This window comes from Bison bison, unplaced genomic scaffold (assembly GCF_000754665.1).
Source record: "Bison bison bison isolate TAMUID 2011002044 unplaced genomic scaffold, Bison_UMD1.0 scf7180017864331, whole genome shotgun sequence".
In the NCBI taxonomy this organism is placed as follows: Eukaryota; Metazoa; Chordata; class Mammalia; order Artiodactyla; family Bovidae; genus Bison; species Bison bison.
In genome coordinates this window covers 2,103,151-2,122,607 of record NW_011494903.1, presented here as the reverse complement: position 1 = coordinate 2,122,607, position 19,457 = coordinate 2,103,151, and the positions used below count along the sequence as shown (strand labels likewise).

Genomic DNA, 19,457 nt, shown 5'->3' with positions numbered 1-19,457 from the left:
TTCCCAGCACCCAGATGTTGCAACTCGGCTGAAGAAGGTGCGAGAAATAGCCCACTTGGAGAAGGAGGCAGCGAGGAAGAAAAGATGAGGGTTTCAGAGCTGTCCGCCCTGGATGCCGAGTTCAAAGTAGCTAAGAGGGTGCGCAGGAGAATACCGGAACTCCCCCAGGGTCCCCGCGGACCGCGACCTTTCAGCACCACCTGCCTGGAGCAGGGAAGCCAAGCCTCCACCATCCCAGCCCCGCGGTGGGCTGGAAAGCCGCAGGCAAGCAGCGGGCAGAGGCGCGGTGGGACCCGCGCCGCCGGGGGCCCCGCCCTCCGGCCCGCAGCGCTTCCTCGCCGGGCACAGGAGCGAGCGAGCGCCCCACCCACTTCACATCTGGCCAATGGGCGCCCAGGCCGCGCGCTGTGTGGCCCCGCCCCCACCAGGGAAACTTGAAGCTGCAGGAAAGTTTGTACAGAGGCTGGACTGGCAAGAGCGGAGCTGGAAACCCGGCAGCCCGAGAGGAAGATGAACCGCCCCAGGTCAGAGCCTCGGGCAGAGGGGACCTCAAGCCGCCCCCAGGGCGTCAGAAGCGGCCTCAGCTGTAGCCACCAGCCCCGGTAGCCGCCCGCGCTGCCCTGGGCTGGGGAGGAGGGCTGCCCGAGCCCGGTACCCAGGCTCGGTGCCACCAGCGCGTTGCGCCGCACACCTGAGAGCTGTCCGCCCACGGACGATTCCCGCGGGCTCCGCAAAGCTTAGATCGTCTTTGAAGAAACGAAGGAAAAGACGAAGGAAAAAAGCAATCCATGATCAGGCTTCACTGACCCATTTCGCTGCCTTTCTGTTTCTCCAAGTTTTTGAAAGCTGACCACTGACCCCAGTTCCGGAAAACTGGCAGCCACCGAGAGCAGGCTCTGAGAAGGCAGAGGCTTGGCAAGCTCCACATTGAGAAGGGCACGGCTGAGGGCAGGTTGAAGGCTTGTCCAGGACATCTGAGGCTTGACCCTGGGGGCTTACGTAATTGCAACCTCCGCGGCTTCCACAGGTGAGACAGGGTTGGGGGCACTGGGCAGAGAGCGGTGCGGGCGCCCCTTGAGCGTAGCCAGGAAATGAAGAGTGCTCTCTTCAAATTATCTTCCATAACTTGTTTTCAGCGAGACTTTTATTGACTCAGAATCTGTCGGGAAAACGAGCAAGCCACTTTTCCCTTGAGATAGGTCTTGTTCATCTTGGCAATGGAATGAGTTGGGTTGGGGAGAGGAGAGAAAGACCGTATCAACGTATAAATATTAATGCCCGTAGAGTGGTGCTGCCGGCAGGACTTATCCGGAGCCTGGAGATTTAGGTAGCTGAGTTGGTAAGTGGCTACAGTCCACAATGTTGGATCGAGTTGCTCCCCCCCGATCTCTCATCAGCATATTGTTTCTTGGGAGCGGGTCTGACACCTTTTTGCAGGTGATAATTTCTCCTCATCGCTTCTTCGTCTCTCTCCTATTCTCCACAGACCCAGCCTTGCAGTCCAAGGCAGTGTACCGTCGGCCACCACCATGACCGCCCCTGGGACCAATGCATCATCCTCCCAGGCCTCCAACCCACTGAACAGCCCAGTGACCATCCCGGCGGTGATGTTCATCTTCGGGGTCGTGGGCAACCTGGTGGCCATCGTGGTGCTCTGTAAGTCGCGCAAAGAGCAGAAGGAGACAACTTTCTACACACTGGTATGCGGGCTGGCGGTCACCGACCTGCTGGGTACGTTGCTGGTGAGCCCGGTGACCATCGCCACCTACTTGAAGGGTCAGTGGCCCGGGGGCCACGCGCTGTGCGAATACAGCACCTTCATCCTGCTCTTCTTTGGCCTGTCGGGGCTCAGCATCATCTGTGCGATGAGTATTGAGCGCTACCTGGCCATCAACCACGCCTACTTCTACAGCCACTACGTGGACAAGCGGCTGGCGGGGCTCACGCTCTTCGCTGTCTACGCATCCAACGTGCTCTTCTGCGCGCTGCCCAGCATGGGCCTGGGCAGTTCGCGGCTGCAGTACCCGGCCACCTGGTGCTTCATCGACTGGACCACCAACGTGACAGCGCACGCCGCCTTCTCCTACATGTATGCGGGCTTCAGTTCCTTCCTTATCCTCGCCACCGTGCTCTGCAACGTGCTCGTGTGCGGCGCGCTGCTCCGCATGCACCGCCAGTTCATGCGCCGCACCTCGCTGGGCACCGAGCAGCAGCACCACGCGGCCGCCGCCGCCGTCGCCTTGGCCCCGACAGCCTGCCGGGCTCCCCCGGCCGCCTCCTCCCCCGCCCTGCCGCGCCTCAGCGACTTTCGCCGCCGCCGGAGCTTCCGCCGCATCGCGGGCGCCGAGATCCAGATGGTCATCTTACTCATCGCCACCTCTCTGGTGGTGCTCATCTGCTCCATCCCGCTTGTGGTGAGTGGCAGGGGGCCAGGGTCCTACTCGGCCCTTTTCCTGCGTCCACCTTCCTCCTCCATCGCTCGCTCCCTGCTCTCCCTTTCCTCGGCCACAGGCCACCGTGGGGTCCCCACGCCCAGGCTCTTTTTAGGCCCCGTCGCTAACTAGGTGCAGCAGGTGCTTTTCCCCTACATCGCCGAGTTTCTTTCCCCGAAAGCCTAGTTTCCTCTCCCTCCCGGGACAGCCCCTACATCAGGCTGCCTGACAGTGGCCTTGAGCCTTCCGAGAACACGGGCGCGCTCTCCGTCGGATGTAGAGAGGAAACCGCTGTAGTATGACTGAGCCCCATCCTCAGGCGGAATCCGAACCATCGGGGCCGGTGATTTCTTTGGTGTCCACTCCTTACAGTTGTAGGGTTTTTAGTGTTCTGATTTATGTCCTTTTTTTAAATTTTTCTTTTGGTAGCTTATGTCGAATTTTAGAGCTTGAAGGGATATTGGATGCATTTTGGTCTAACTCCTTCACTTAAACTGGGAATTACTTGCTTAAAATAATCCCGCAGAACTAGACGGTCAAGCTAAATTCCTTGCTCTTTGCCATGCAGTGAGTCCCCCAGGAAAACATCTCGGTGCACATGTGGCCCTCCATGGGCAAGGCCCAGAGCTTCATTCTTTCTAGGGGCCAGGAAAGCAAGGTGTTTCAGGGGACCTGTTGAGGATAGGCTGATGCACCTGGGGTATTGAATTCACATTCTCAACTGTAAGAGATAGAGTGCCTTTCTAGAGAGATGGGGCTTTAGAGATGGTCACCTTATTTATTGCCAAGCCAAAGCTTTGCAACTTGAGATGAACCTCAGACCAATCTAACCCCAAGGCTGCTTCTGTAATATGACGTCATGTCTCCCTCCTAGAACACTTCTAATTTTGGCCTTTGAAACAGTGTGTGTGAGTTTGCATTTTGGTACGCTTTATTTTAAGGACACCATCTTCTTTAACATTGCCTGTGCATTAACTTTTCAAATGTTTTAAAATGTTACAAGCAGAAAGTTTGAAAATCTGCCTAACTCTCCTCTCTTTGCACTAGAAACCCATGGGCAGATGCACATAATACTTCATCTAGAGTTTCTCATGAAAGCAACTAGTCGAGTTTTTCTATATCTCAAAACACCACATTCCTGGAAATTCTAAACTATCAACTTGAAAAAGTTGGTTTTGTTTTTTTTGAATGCTGATTGGGAGCATGAGAAAATAAATGTTATAGGCTATTATTCCATCTTTTCCTTTACTAATACTATTCAGAGATTTTAAGATAAAAATATTATATCATAAAATTGATGTTATATCTAACAAAATATTTTAATATAAAATATTATATAAAATTACAGATGGATAAAATTCCTTCCATCTGTAAATGGAACTCCAAGGTGGTGGAGAGCCGGTGTACAGTAGCTTCTTGCCAATTTGTATAAACAGAAGTAAATATAATTGGCCAGAAGGGCCTTTAAACCCTCCCAGGACCCAGGATAATTTAAAGAGTTAATTGAGCCACATAAACATATTTTACTGTCTGTAATGGCACCTTTAGAATAGAGGGAGATTTTAGAAGAAACAACTCTCTGGCTGGGGCCTCCTTCTGTGGCCTCTGCCTTATGTTTTACAGAACAGTAAATGCCAGAGTGAGTGGTTGTTATTTACAGAACATCCACTTTAAAGAACTGAGGAATCAGAGCTAGAGGTTTAGCAACACGCACATAACTTTTAAACTGTGTTTTGGTTGGAGGCAAGCATGCGAAGCTGTTGATGACCACACAGTCACAGATGAACTGTTCTCTTCAAAGCCTCTTATGGGCTGAAATGGTAGATCTGATGGCAAAGCCATTTATCACAAAGCCTTTGACATTATTTGAGGAACAAGAGGCAAGAAATTATAGGAGTTATATTTGTGGTTTGCAGACTGACCACATCTAAACTAACAAGGATTGTCTACTCTTTGTAAAGTCAGTGTTGTGTAGTGATATTAACCTTTTTACCCTGCAAATTGAAAATGGCTCAGCTGAGAAATAATCACATAGACATACCTTTGGAAGTAATAAGAAATCATACAAGTAATGGTAGCTTCAGAATAGATCTAATTGTAAATTAATGATAAGAATGATGTCATTATATTATTCACCCGCCCACAGTTTAGCAATGACTGAAAGAATTAAAAGGGAAGCATTCACAGCTGTAGCCTTCCTTGGATCACTTTTACAACTTTCTTGGTTTGTTTTTTTTTCCCACATTTCTCACATTCATATTGTAATTTGAGTTGAAAATTTCTGAACTCTGACTTTTAAAACAGTCAGATCTATCTTCAGTTTCAAGGAAACTAATGAAGAATCTCTTTTAACTTTATCAAATCAAGTTGGTTGGTAATCCTATTGGAGGCAAATCAAACCCTTCCAAACACTTAAAATGCCTTGGAAATAACAGAGCAAGTATACTTTATGTGCAGCTTCACAAACCTTGACTTACAATACATAAGGAAAACAAGCATCACTGCAAAGCGGCCACATTTTTGTCTTTCGGATACCAGAGAAAGAGAAACGACAGTGGCTCTTAGAAGGCAGTTGGTATTGAATTTAGTATAAAAGTCAATTTTAATTTGTTCTCCAAAATATATATATCTCATAAAATAGATTTGGAATGGAAATTTGAGAAAGGTTGGAAAAATTAATTGCAGTTATATGAAGAACTGTGCTGAAGTTGCAAAATTTTCTAAAGTGAGTCATAAGCAATGAAGAGAAAAGATGTAAATACAATCAACAGGGAACATTGCATGACAAGGTTTAGTGGGACAAGGTTAATGTCATTTTGTCTGTTCTGTTTATAAGCAGTCTCTGGCTTTTGAAATACAAGAGAAGCTAAAGAAATGAAAGAGTTTATGCTCAAAATAAATAAAAGGGAATGAATTCTTTAGAAATATGCAAGTGAGACAGCCTAAGGTCCTGGTGTTAAATGCCGCAGCTGGATCAATGTCTGGTACCTAATTTTGTTACTAATGTTAGACATTATTGTAATCCAGTCTTTGGCCTCAGGGCTAAACGGTTACACTACAGGATTTGAAAGGCATTTTCCCCCACGCACAGGCATGCTATGGCAGTATTTATTGCTTACTTGTTTCTTTTATTTTCTTTCTTCTTACTCTGAAGTAGCAAGCCTTCACCTCTATTAAAAGTAGAATGGCCAGTTTGATTCATTTTCTGCCTGGGAGGAGTGAAACTTAGGAAAATAGCTTCCTTTAAGTGTTTATTTGGTTCCTTACTATAAACTAGTTGTCTGTATAAGCCTTCATCAGCATTTGATCGCCAAAGGTTTATTAGAGCAGAGGAAAACTGTGTAAGTAGATACACTTTTGTTTACTGCGGGCAGACTGGAAGTGGAAACTAAAAGAAACTGATGGGGTTCCAGATGAGTTAAAAATCACATAGGTGCATGAAGAATGCCATAAATCCAGGCACTATTACAGCGGAAACTGAAGGATTTTTTTTTTCAAATAAATTTGGCTAAATTTTTAAAAAGTAGCAATTCCCAAAAGCAGAATTTTAACCAGAACATAAAATTGCAGATCCAGGAGTAGTACCTTGAAGACTGTGGAGCAGCACATAAAAGTAAGGTTGTTTTCCCTGCTTCTCCTCTGAGTCTTTAAAAAAGCTCTAGGAAGAAAAGAGGGCTGACCAATATTTTCTCTGTCTCTGCACCTCAGATTCCTCAACTGCAGATAATGACTTTATTTCATGCTATTTCCTGGGTGGCTGGGAGTGAGTCCTAGTCTAAGGCTCTTTTCACCATGCTTTGCTGACCTGTCAAGGCTTGATTTTATGGAACATCTGCTAACAAGATCTCTTCCTCCCAGAGCTGAAGTGATTCTTGAAGGTTCTTGTTAGAATGTTCAAAGTTAAGGGTTCAAAGAAACTAAACACTTCAGAAGTAAATTTTCAGTGTACACACTGACCCGTAGAGGTAAAGCAGTTGCTCTGCAGTTAGATGGCTGGTCAGTGATACAGAGGGAAGGAGAACCGAGCTCTCATTCCACCACCCACCCAAGAACTCTCTCCACTCTCCTTTACTTAGAGATTTTTGTCACTAAATAAAAAAAAAAAAAAGGAGGTGGGAAGAATTTCTAGTAACAGCTGTGTCAATTTTAGACCCTTCACAGGGCAGTTAGATAACTGATCACACATAGAACATTCCTTTCATGTGCTCGGAACAGAACAAGGAGCACATACAAATCCAATCACAGGTTCTCGTCATTTATTGGAAAGCATTTCTATGTCGACAGTCAACTCCCAAATCAGTCTAATCAAAATTTCAACATTCCTTTTCAATTAGACATTCCCTGCCAACAGGTTAATTCATTAAACAGGAAGTATGTGTTTTAGAGACTATGCGCGTCATTAACTATACCCCAAAGCAACCTCTAAGCTGTGGTTTTCATATTATTGATATATTCCACAGTAGCCAAGCTTCCACATATTTTTACTAAGCCCTTTCATGATTTTGCTTATAAATTATATGGAGCAGAGAGCCAGGATTTGAACAGAACTGGGCATTTATCTTTACAACATGTAGCCTTCCTTATAGCTTTCCCGTCATCACATTTAATTTTGGGTTTATCATATTTTTTCCAAGGTATGTTCCTGAATCCTAATCTCTAGCCGTCCTCAAAAGTTTAGAATATTGTCATGTATGCCAGTGCTAACAATAAGCCACATGTGCAAATCAGCAGCTACTGAAGAAACAGACTAATAAAATTGCAAGAGACTAAATACATTGTTTGTATTCAGTGAATTCTTTTAAGGTGTTTCCCCACCCGCCTCCCACTCAGAGGTTCGGTTTTCTCAGCAGCACGCTCTTCCAACGCTGAAAACTGCCTGAACACGTTTATTGGTGTAACATACAGAGCCTGTTGGACAAGAATTGCAGAAAAGTGCTCTCTCCTCCCTTCGTGACGCTGGAGTCCTGCTGTGGATGGTCCCATCCTAATCTGGGGTCTGCCCCCTTGGGGAAGCAAATCAAGTACAGCCTTTAAAGTGAGGCAGAGATGGCTGTGGTTATTTTGAAATCTAGTGAAGTGCGTGGAGCTTTTGCTCACTTTTGTCTTTTTTTTCTCTATTCAAGTCAGTCTCCATTGAGATCATGCTGCAAAGGAAAGCTCCATCTTCATTTTTTTTCAAATCATTTTACCAGTTTTTGAGAGTGTTTTCATCTAAATTTGGAACGTTGCTTTTCATACTCATCTTTGTTGCTACCCCATGAGCTCTGCTTTCCTGAGAAGACATAAAATGACCAGGTTCACTAGCTTATATTAATTGTATGCCCACCCCGCCCACACACACCATGGAACACTGAAATAAGGCTCCTTTTCATACCCTTATAGTTTCCATTACTACTGAGCATGAAGTGAGCCACAAAATAATTCTTTCCTTGCCTCTTGTCACCTTGATTATGAAACTTCACTATTAATTTTTTTTTTACAACACTGATTTTTCTGAAGGGTCATAGGAATTTTAAAAAATAAATGGTAACTCCTAGTTTATTCCCTTAAATAGCTACAAATTTCATTCCTTCTATAGCCATTTCAGGTGTTAAAAAAATTTACTCCTTTCAGTAGTAAATGTGTTTCCATCGAGGAAGCGGTGGGAGAAACAACTACCAATGAAGTATCTCAATGTTAAAGTTTTAAGAAATGCAAACTTTAGATTAAAAATTCTGTTCTGAAAGAGGGTCTTGAAGTGGCTGGGCAAACCTCTTAGGGAGAGCTGTGGGACCAGCTCCCAAGTAGAACAACACTGCCACCTACTGGCTAAAAGTCTCAAATTCACCCAAATCCTGCCTTGGGTTTTTTCTAGAGGCTACACTCAGAGGGGAGAAGGAAATGGCAACCCACTCCAGTATTCTTGCTTGGAGAGTCCCAGGGATGGAGAAACCTGGTGGGCTGCCGTCTATGGGGGTCGCACAGAGTCGGACACCACTGAAGCAAGTTAGCTGCAGCACACTCAGGGGAGGGCCTGATACTAAATCCAGATTTAAATCCATCATTTCTTTTACCCTTAAGAACCTACTGTGTGATGTGAGTAAAATATAGACCTCATGCTTTGTATTTTACCAATATTTCCATTGTCAGGAGATAATTCTTAAGTAGAAAGCTAGCTAGCCTGGTAAAACAGAAAAAGCAACATGAAAGTAATTTGGAGACCTGAGGCCCAGGCCAGAATCAGCCACCAACAGGGTGGGGGATCTAAATAAGGTTCTCAAAACTTCCTGGTTTCAGTAACACTTCATCTGAGAAAAGGTCCATAGACCTGAGGGAATCTCTGTGCCCAGGCACAGCTGAGAACCTCAATGAAGAGTATGGTAGGAAGAAATCAAGATGCTTTGTTCCATTGGTTTTTGAAAGGACAGAAGGTCAGTCATCCTTTGTCTTGGTAGAATCATTTATACAAACATAGTTTCTAAAAATATTTTAAGAGTTGTCATCATAAGAACTTCACTGAAGGGGGGTGTGAGTTCTGTCGCTAGTCAGGGAACTTAAGATCTCACATGCTGTGTGGTTTGGGCCAAAAAAAAAAAAAAAAGAGTAGCCATCATATACTGTTGTTCATTCTAGTACACTTTTTATTTAGCTGTCTTCCAGAGATCAAGGGAATAATTTCATCTTAGAGCCATTTCACCATTTTATTCTATCAGAGTTACAGGGCTGTATGTAATTGCTTATCCAAAATATTTAGGACCAAGTGTGTTTTAAATTCAGAATTTCTTGGCTTTTAGGAAAGTAATTTAGTAATCCACATATAATATGTAATATCCCCATCAGAAACTGGAAAGGGACCTCTGGAGCAAAACATGGGAATATTCACATCAAAAGGAATAAATAAAGTTATAAATAGCATCATGGTCTAGTCAGTTCAGGTTTTGCAACTGAAAACAAAACAAATGAATATCGAAACAACAGCAACTTCTTGATAAAGGATTATATACCTGTAGTTGATTGAGGTCTTCCAGTATAGGAAGAAGTGGAAATACAGTTACACCCCACTGATCTAGCATCGTTTAGAAATGTTTCATATAAGTTGACTTTTGCAGATTAATGAGAATTATTTATATGTTTTAGACTTCTTTTTATCCAGTCTGTTATAAATCTAAAATATCCCTATTCTTTCTTAGTGATTCATACACCATAAATATTATTATACGTATGACAAAGTGGCAGTGTCATCAACTCTTCTTAATATTAGACATATTTGCCCTTGGTTAAATGGCTCCAGCTATGCTTCTATAGTTCTTTCTTCTTTTTATGGTTTTTAATGCATCTTTCTTGGCCGTGAGACTCACCTCTTACTTCTCCCTGACCTAAAATAATTACTAATAGCAAGTAATAATTATCAAATAATTATATTATCTTAAAAACCACTGTTTTTATACGAATTATTGTGAGATTATTATATAATGATCCTGGTGGAATTAGAAGTAAGACTCAGATAGCATCATCATCCTTTAACAGTAAAATTTTGGGTTTTTTGGTGTGTGTCTTGTGTGTGTGTATTTATATACACATATATTTATTTAGATATAATTGACATGTAACATTATATTTATTTCAAGTGCATAGCATAATGATTTGATATTTGTATATACTGCAAAATAATCACTACTATAAGTCTAATTAACATCCATCCCCACACTTAGTTACAAGATGTTTTTCTCATGATGAGAGCTTTTAAGATCTACTCTTTAGGAGTAGATATGGAAGTGTATGTTTTACAAGTGCTTTTTCGAAGTAGACTCACAGATATAGACAACGAACTAGTGGTTGCCAGTGGGGAGAGAGAAGGGGGTACAATATAGAGGTAGGGAATTAAGACGTAAAACTATTAGGTAGTAAATAAGATACAAGGATATATTGTACAACACGGAGAATATAGCCAGTATTATATAATAACTATAAATGGAGTATTACCTTTAATAATTGTGAATCACTATACTGTACACCTGTCATTTACATAATATTGTACTTTAATTTTTAAAAAGAGAGAAAATAAGAAGTACCTTTCCACTAAGGAATAAAATGATAGTTTTCCTCAAATTTACAAATTTATACTCTCTTCAGTGAGTCTGGTCTCTCCAGAGTGCTCCTGGCTGTTTATTCTACAATGCTCCAGAGATCCAAAGGAGGGGTGGATTCCAGTGGAGGCTTCAGGATGGATTCAGAGTGACAGATGTTGAACAGAACTATGTTCCCAAGCAGCAGGGAGCCATTGAAGGTTTAGCAGCCGAGTAGCATAATCAAATCTGCATTTGAGAAATAATCTCTGGTGGCAGTTTGGAGGATGGTTTGGAGAGAACAGGAAGTGGAGGTGTGAAAGCTAGTTGGTGGTTGATGCAATAATCTAGGTGAGGAATGCAGTTAGAGGGGAAAAAAACTAACTGGAAAAGATTTTCTTTTTTTCTTCTTTTATTATTATTTATTGACACATAATTGGTTATGGAAAAGGTTTTTGAAGTAAGAGTTGATAACATTAGATTAAATAAAAACTGTTCTCTGGCCATTCTAGATGATAATAGATTCAAATATTGGTTTAAATTTCCAAGTTTAAAAGTTTCTCACTATTCTGTGAGAAAGCACAGAAATGAAGTTAATAAAATTCTTTATGCCTATGTCTCCTGTACACCCATTGCATTCTTTTATCCATCTTTGACCTAGAGAAGATATTCATAAGGTAGTTACTGATATATTAAATTTATACTAACTCGATAAGTGGTAATCGGTGGTCTTCCTGGTTCTATATATGCTGCTCTTGGCGCTTTTTTAAACTTTTTAAATTTTTTTGACCATGCTCCAAGGCATGTGGGATCTTAGTTCCCCCATCCAAAGATTGAACCCAGGCCCCTCCATTGTAAATACCAGTCTTAACCACTGAACCACCAGGGAAGTCCCCTCTTGGCACTTACTAACAGAAAAGAGGGCAGCCAATGTTACTAATGGCTCAGTCGGTAAAGAATCCACCCGCAATGCGGGAGACCTGGGTTAGATCCCTGGGGCGGGAAGATCCCCTGGAGGAGGTCGTAGCAACCCACTCCAGTATTCTTGTCTGGAGAATCCCATGGACAGAGGAGCTTGGCGGGCTACCGTCCATGGGGTCGCAGAGTCGGACAGACAGCGACTAAGCACTCACAACAGGGTTACTAAGTTAGACGTTGCATGCAAATTTTTTCCCAGTTGATGAATGAATGCTAAACACTAAACGTGGACATCTCCTTTTCGCAGGTGAGAGTGTTCGTCAACCAGTTATATCGGCCACAACTGGAGCCAGTCATCAGCAAAAACCCTGATTTGCAGGCCATCCGAATTGCTTCTGTGAACCCTATCCTGGACCCCTGGATATACATCCTCCTGCGGAAGACAGTGCTCAGTAAAGCCATAGAGAAGATCAAATGCCTCTTCTGCCGCATCGGCGGGTCGCGCCGGGAGCGTTCGGGGCCGCACTGCTCAGACAGCAGAAGGACGTCCTCCGCCGTGTCCGGCCACTCCCGCTCCTTCCTCTCCCGGGAGCTGAAGGAGATCAGCAGCACGTCGCAGACCCTCCTGTACACGCCAGAACTCAGTGAAAACGGCCTCGGGGGAGGCAGGAATCTGCTGCCAGGTGTGCCCGGCGTGGGCCTGACCCAAATAGACAGCACGTCGCTTAGGACTCTGCGAATATCGGAGACCTCAGACTCCTCACAGGGGCAGGACTCGGAGAGCTTCTTACTGGTGGACGAGGTTGGCGGGAGCTGCAGGGCTGGGCCCGCCCCCAAGGGGAGCTCCCTGCAAGTCACGTTTCCCAGTGAAACGCTGAACTTATCAGAAAAATGTATATAATAGTAAAGGGAAGACATACAGCACTATTTCTGGAAGCTTCGAAGATCCCGTGCAATAGACACATCAGCGAGCTGTTTGGCCAGTGCTGAGAGGGCTCTTTTCATCCTATCACGCACAGTAGAGAACACCCGGGCTTCTGAGCACTTTGCAGACAGACGAGTTGCTCCTTCTGGGTCCTGAGGTCCGAAGCCTTGGCTGCCACCTCGCTGCGATAATAGCGTTTCGGTGACAACCTCATGGCTGGGAAGATGTACCCTCAGTTTTTCTACTTGACAGGAGGACAGCATAAGTTTTGCTATTTTCATAAAATCAAGAGCTTTATATGTGGCACACAGCAGAAGTCCATGTACAGAAGGGCTCTATTCCAATAAACCATAAAGGACTGTCTTGTGGATGATTTAAGGGTCTCACTAAAGCATGAAATGTGAATTTTATTGTTGTAAATATGATTTAAGGTATTTAAAGTATTTTCTTCTCTGTGAGAAGGTTTATTGTTAATACGAGGTATAACAAAGTTGTGGTAATCCCTCTCCCCCTAGTATAACCAACTGAAGTTGCAGATGTTAAGATATTTTTTCATAACCAAGGTGAGGCCATGGTGTTGAAAATTCAGTGAGTCAGATCTATAAAATAAATACAAAATTTTAAAAGAGTTTAGCACTATTAAAGTAATAAAGCAAAATGCTATTTAAGACATGGACATTACAGGCCGAAATATTAAAATTCTTTCCAAGCTATGTGTAATACATAGTGAAAAACGTTTAGTGATGCTGCATGTATCTATCCAGAAAACTGTGATTTCAGGACAACCTAACGTGCTGATAAATATTTTGTATTTGTGTCTTCATTAGCTGGTACTTTTTAAAATGTAACAAAGCTTTTAAAAAGTGTTAGTAACCCATAATTGAAGTGTATAATATAAAAAGTAAGCAGCTTGTTTTCCCCCTTGGAAATGTGTATAGTTTTACTTTCCTAAGGAATGACTTAGAATATTCTTTAAAATTTAAGAGAAAGGCAGATTGCACCATCAAGGGTTTTACGGGAGGTGTGGAAGGATTAGCCTTTCACAGATGTCACAACAGAAGAGGTACAAAACTTGGGCATGTAAGAATCATCTTCTAAAAGTTTTGTGTAATGCCCAGTCATGCTGTACACATATCTGAAGCACCTTTCTCAAAGAAATACTGAGCATGTTTTGTTGCTTACAATGTCTTTGTGAATTGCTTGGTTGTAATTAAATTGAGCCTGATAGTAATGTGGTTTTAAGAAGCAGTTGTGCCAACTGAAATTATTTTGGAGATTATAATAAATAAATACACTCAATTGGAGTTCCATATCATCAGTTTTGGAAACCTGTGTGATTTTTGTGTGTTTCAGGTCATCTTCCATCTTTTGAAATTGAAATATTTTAACTTCTTTATTTTACAAATAATGTCCAATGTAAAGGTGCAAGAATAGCACAAAGCCTTGGAGCCACTTAATAAAGAATGGCATTTAGAAACCAAGATCTGGGTGCAAAGTGTGCTCGAAATGACCAGTCTGTATGGATGGTAGCGGAGACAGTATTATGCTTAACCTGCTACATGTAAAGAATCTAAATGTTCATTATTAAAACATTAGCATAGACTTGTGGCCTTTCCTACTTGTAAATTCTCTAGACCTCTGCTTTTCAAACTTTACCATGCATCAGTCATCTGGAAAGCTCGTGGAAACACTAACTTTCTGATTCAGTAGCTCTGTGCTGTATCCTAGGTATAGTGATGCTGCCAGTATGAGAACATACTTTGAGCAGCAATAATCTCCCGGAGTGGGGTTATAATTTTTTTTTTGCAATTTTTAAAAGACGTTTTTGAATGATACCAGAAAATCAAGACTGTCATTTTCACAGACCTGATAGCTTAGTGATTTTCAGCTAGCTTAGAAAAGATCTGTTGGACATGGGGAGAGGGAAAGACAGGGTGAGATGTATGGAGACAGTGGGGAGCGGGGAGGAGAGGATGAGATGTACGGAGAGAGTAACATAGAAACTTACATTACCATATGTAAAATAGATAGCCAATGGAAATTTGCTGTATGGCTCAGGACACTCAAACAAGGGCTCTGTATCAACCTAGAGGGGTGGGTTGGGGAGGGGAGAGGGGAGGGAGGTTCAAAAGGGAGGGGGTATATGTATACCTATGGCTGATTCATGTTGAGGTTTGACAGAAAACAACAAAATTCTGTAAAGCAAGTATCCTTCAATTAAAAAATAAATACATTTAAAAAAAATATCCTGGAATCAACCATAATGGAAAAGGAAAAAACAAAACAAAACAAAACCTTCTAAAGTGTTCTATTTTACCATGCTAACCAAAGACTTTGGAAGATGGTCAGGGACAGGGAGGCCTGGTGTGCTACAGTCCATGGGGTAGCAAAGAGTCAAACACGACTGTGCAACTAAACAACAACCAAAGACTAAACACAATGTTTTCAGAGACTATTCTACTTGTTATTTTTCTTCCATGTATATGGACAATGAGACAACATTTCAGTTCAGTTCAGTTGCTCAGTCATGTCCGACTCCATGGACTGTAGCACGCCAGTCTTCCCTGTCCATCACCAGCTCCCAGAGCTTACTCAAACTCGTGTCCATTGAGTTGGTGATGTCACCCAACCGTCTCATCCTCTGTCACCCCCTTCTCCTCCTGCCTTCACTCTTTCCCAAAATCAGGGTCTTTTCCAATGAGTCAATTCTTCACATCAGGTGGCCAAAGTATCGGAGTTTCAGCTTCAGCATCAGTCCTTCCAATGAATATTCAGGACTGCTTTCCTTTAGGACAGACTGGTTTGACCTCCTTGTAGTCCAAGGGATTCTCAAGAGTCTTCTCCAACACCACAGTTCAAAAACATCAATTCTTCGGCAATCAGATTTCTTTATGGTCTGGAAAAACCATAGCTTTGACTAGACAGACCTTTGTCGGCAAAGATGATATTGAGATTTATATATAAATGAATATATTCATCACCCATATTCATGGGAGGAGAAACAAAGTCTTATTCAGAAGTTTGCAATACTAGTCAAGGTATACTCACTCATCCTTTACTTCAGGTTCACCACCCAGAACGCTGATTCTAGCTGATTCTTTTTTTTAATTGAAATAAATCTCACATACAATAAAATTTTCCTTGTAAAGTATTGTAGCATTTTCACAGAGTGCAACCATCATTCCTAATTCCAGAATAAAAGAAAGCACAGACCCATTTGCAGTCACTCCCAATTCATCTTTCCCCCTAGACCGGGCAACCACTACATCTCTATGGATTTGCCTATTCTGGACATAAATGAAATCATACAATATGTGGCCTTTACTGTCTGCATAATATTTTCAAGTTTCACTCACATAGCATGAATAAGTACTTTCTGATTTATAGCTATAAACTCTGGGAGTTGGTGATGGACAGGGAGGCCTGGCATGCTGCGGTTCATGGGGTGGCAAAGAGTTGGACACGACTGAGCAACTGAACTAAACTGAATATTTCATTTGTGTGAATATACCACATTTTGTTTATCCATGCATCAGTTGATGGGCATTTGAATTGATTCCCTAATTTGGCTGTTATTAATAATGCTGATAGCCACAGTTGTGTACAACTTTTTTTTGGGGGGGGGAGATACTGCTTTATATCTGGGAGAGATATTTCTCTATATATCTGGGAGTGAAAGTGCTGAATCATAAATTAACTACACATTTAATTTTTTTAGGAACTGCCACAGGTTTTCCCAAGTGACTGCAACATTTTATATTCCTACCAGCAATGTCAAGTTCTCCACATCCTCAATACTTGTTATTGTCTTCTAAATTATAGTCATCCTAATGGGTATGATGCACACAGAGGGTCCATCCTGATCAGGTCAGTACCGCAGAAGGGTTTCCTTTCCCCATGATCCTGATCCATTCACTTCCTCACTCCCTTGGATTAATGAAGTATGACTCAGTTGGGCCCTCAAGAGTCACCCCTTGTTCACGCTCAAAGTTTGTGATCCATATATTTCTGTCAGATGCATTTGATGCAAGCAAATCCACCCATGTGAATGTCACTGTCCCAGGTGGCGCAATGGTAAACAACCTGCTTGCCAAGGTACGAGATGGGCCTCTACCCCTGCATCAGGGAGAATCCCCTGGAGGAGGAAATGGCAACCCACTCCAGTATTCTTCCCTGGAAAATCCCATGGACAGAGGAGCCTAATGAGCTACAGTCCAGGGGATCGCAAGAGAGTCAAACACGATGATGACTGAGCACACGATGGGTATGAAGCAGTGTCTCACTGAGGTTTTGATTTGCATTTACCAAGTGACAAATGGAAGGCAATGGCACCCCACTCCAGTACTCTTGCCTGGAAAATCCCATGGATGGAGGAGCCTGGTGGGCTGCCGTCTATGGGGTCGCACAGAGTCGGACACGACTGAAGCGACTTAGCAGCCGCAGCAGCAGCAGTGACAAATAATGTTGAGAATCTTTTCATACACATACTGGCCATTTGTAGATTTTCTCTGGAGAAATGGCCATTCAAATCATCTATGTATTTCTAAATTGGTTTATATGTCCATATTAGTTTGCTAGGGCTGCCATAACAAAATACCATGAATTGCTGACTTCAATAACAGAAATTTATTTTCTCACAGTTCTGGAAATTGAAAGTCCAAGATCAAGGCACTGGCAGATGTGGTTTCTCCAAAGGCCTCTCCCCTTGGCTTGCAATGGCTACCTTTTTCCTGTCTTACCACATGGGCTTCTCTGTACACATGCATCCCCGGTGTCTCTTAAGAGGACACTGGTCACACTGGATTAAGACCCACTCTTACGACCTCATTCAACCTTAATTACCTCCTTAAAGGCCCACCTCTAAATACAGTCACGTTGGGAGTTAGGGCTTTACCATGTGAATTTCAGAGGATACAGTTCAGTCCAAAACAATGTCTTTTTATTGTTGAGTCTGGCTTATTCTAAAAAGAACATTCAGCACTGTTCACCATCTATTCCATGTTTATTTATAAGCTTTACCAACTATGCTATGCAAAGACAGTTTTTGGTGGTAAACTTGTTTCTGACCATTCAGAGCCCCTAACTTTTTCTGTAGGTCAGTTCTCATTATCTAAATGGTTAGTATTAAATCCTATCTGGTTCCAATAGGATATAGTAGACAGGACATAACTGTAACAACACTGGCTTCCCTGGTGGCTCAAACAGTAAAGAATCCACCTGAAGTGCAGGAGACCCAGGTTCATTACCTGGGTCAGGAAGATCCCCTAGAGAAGGGAATGGCTACCTGCTCTAGTATTCTTGCCTGGAGAATTCAATGAACTGAGAAACCTGGTAGGCTACAGTCCATGGGGTCACAAAGAGTCGGGACATGACAGCGACAACTAACACTTTCCCTTTTTTTTTTTTACTTTCATAATCTTCAAGACAATCTCATAATCCAACCAACCAGGTCAAGTCAGAAAAAACTGTGATACTGATACAGCAATTCAGATGGTACTTTGACTAGAAAACCATGGAATTCAAGAATCATTTCCCAAATTACAGCCACTTGTCTCCACAAGTTCCTTATTGGAGCCATAGCCAGGGGTTATGCCATTTTCCATTTTCCAGGGGCCATGGAAAACTCAAGGCACAGTAGTATTCCCTGTGAACTATGCCTTTGGCCTTAGACTGAATGCAGAATATCTGCACTACAAAAAACAGTGACTTTTTTCCTAAAGTGCTTGTCAGTTTCAAAATAAAACAAGCCATGAACTTTGCTGCTTTCATAGTTCCCCCTTCCCACCACCCTCATAACTTCCCTCATAGCTCAGTTGGTAAAGAATCTGCCTGCAATGCAGGAGACCCTTGTTCGATTCCTGGGTAGGGAAAATCCGCTGGAGAAGGGATAGGCTACTCACTCCAGTATTCTTGGGCTTCCCTTGTAGCTCAGTTGGTAAAGAATCCGCCTGCAATGTGGGAGACCTGGGTTTGATCCACTCGTTGGGAAGATCCCCTGGAGAAGGAAAAGGCTACCCACTCCAGTATGCTGGCCTGGAGAATTCCATGGATTGTATAGTCCATAGGATCACAAAGAGTTGGACATGACTGAATGACTTTCACTTTCACTTTCCCACTACAACTGAACCTGAGTCTAGGATGCTGTAAGTATTATCTCATGATTGCTCTCCAGGTACACCAAAAATGGAATCAGGAAAGAGAGACTCAGAGCAAGAGAGAACATTTGACCCTACCGTTTAACCTGGAGCTGCCCTGGGTCACACATGGGGCTTTAACTCTAAGCTGGAAGGACTTTGGAAGAAAAGGGAGAAATACAGTTGGGCTTCTTGTCCTTGTATTCACATCAGTATCTCTACCATTCATCCATAACCTCGTATTTACCCTTTTAGGTAAATTCCACCACAGAAGAGAAGGGCACGGCACGGCAAACATACCTGCGTCATAACAACTTTCAGCCACAGCAAGTCCCTACACTGAAATCTGAACAACTGGGTAAATATTTCTCTTTCTTGAGTTCAATACAAGGGGGAAGCCAAAAGAATTCCAAGAACAATGATGAAAGAGAACTCAGGGCAACAGATCCACAGAGGAACACAGTAAAACTGTGCAAAAGGCAGCAGAGGGGGCTCAGGATGTCTCTAGATTAAAACCAAGAAAGAAAGAGAAGAAAATGAATGGATTGTTTTATATTTGGAATATTGAGGGGAGTATTCTATTTCTGTTAGTCAGAGGGAATGTTTGTAATATATACCACATAGAAAACTAAGAAATGTAAAAACAAGGCAGTTATTGACTCCATGAAAGACAGAGACGTACTCGAAAAGTAAAATGAAAATAATCGACCCAGTGAGATCCACTATGTGTAATAATTACATAGTCATATTAACAATGACTATAGATTGAGGCCAAAATTACAATCAACTGTATTGGAATTGGATGCAGGAGTAGTAAGTAAATATATAGAGGAAATGAAAGAGAGCCAAATCATATTCCTCCATAATAAAAAATCAATATTTAATATTGCAAATTTTAAAAAATGAATTAAGCACCCAAATCACAATTATGTGTGTATATATATATATATATTTTTATATACCAATCATATTCATAAAAATTTTACAGCCTGAAAATACCAAG

At 42.6% G+C, this 19,457-nt stretch overlaps 1 protein-coding gene across 1 annotated transcript; it reads left to right on the top strand.

Moving 5' to 3' along the window:
• Window positions 1-442: 442 nt before the first annotated feature.
• PTGER4 (prostaglandin E receptor 4 (subtype EP4)) lies at window positions 443-13,635 on the top strand. The gene is made up of 3 exons (XM_010853731.1): window positions 443-1,027; window positions 1,487-2,414; window positions 11,703-13,635. Exons 2-3 carry the CDS (start codon window positions 1,530-1,532, stop codon window positions 12,294-12,296), a joined length of 1,479 nt encoding a protein of 492 aa, XP_010852033.1. The 5' UTR covers window positions 443-1,027; window positions 1,487-1,529; the 3' UTR covers window positions 12,297-13,635.
• Window positions 13,636-19,457: the final 5,822 nt, after the last annotated feature.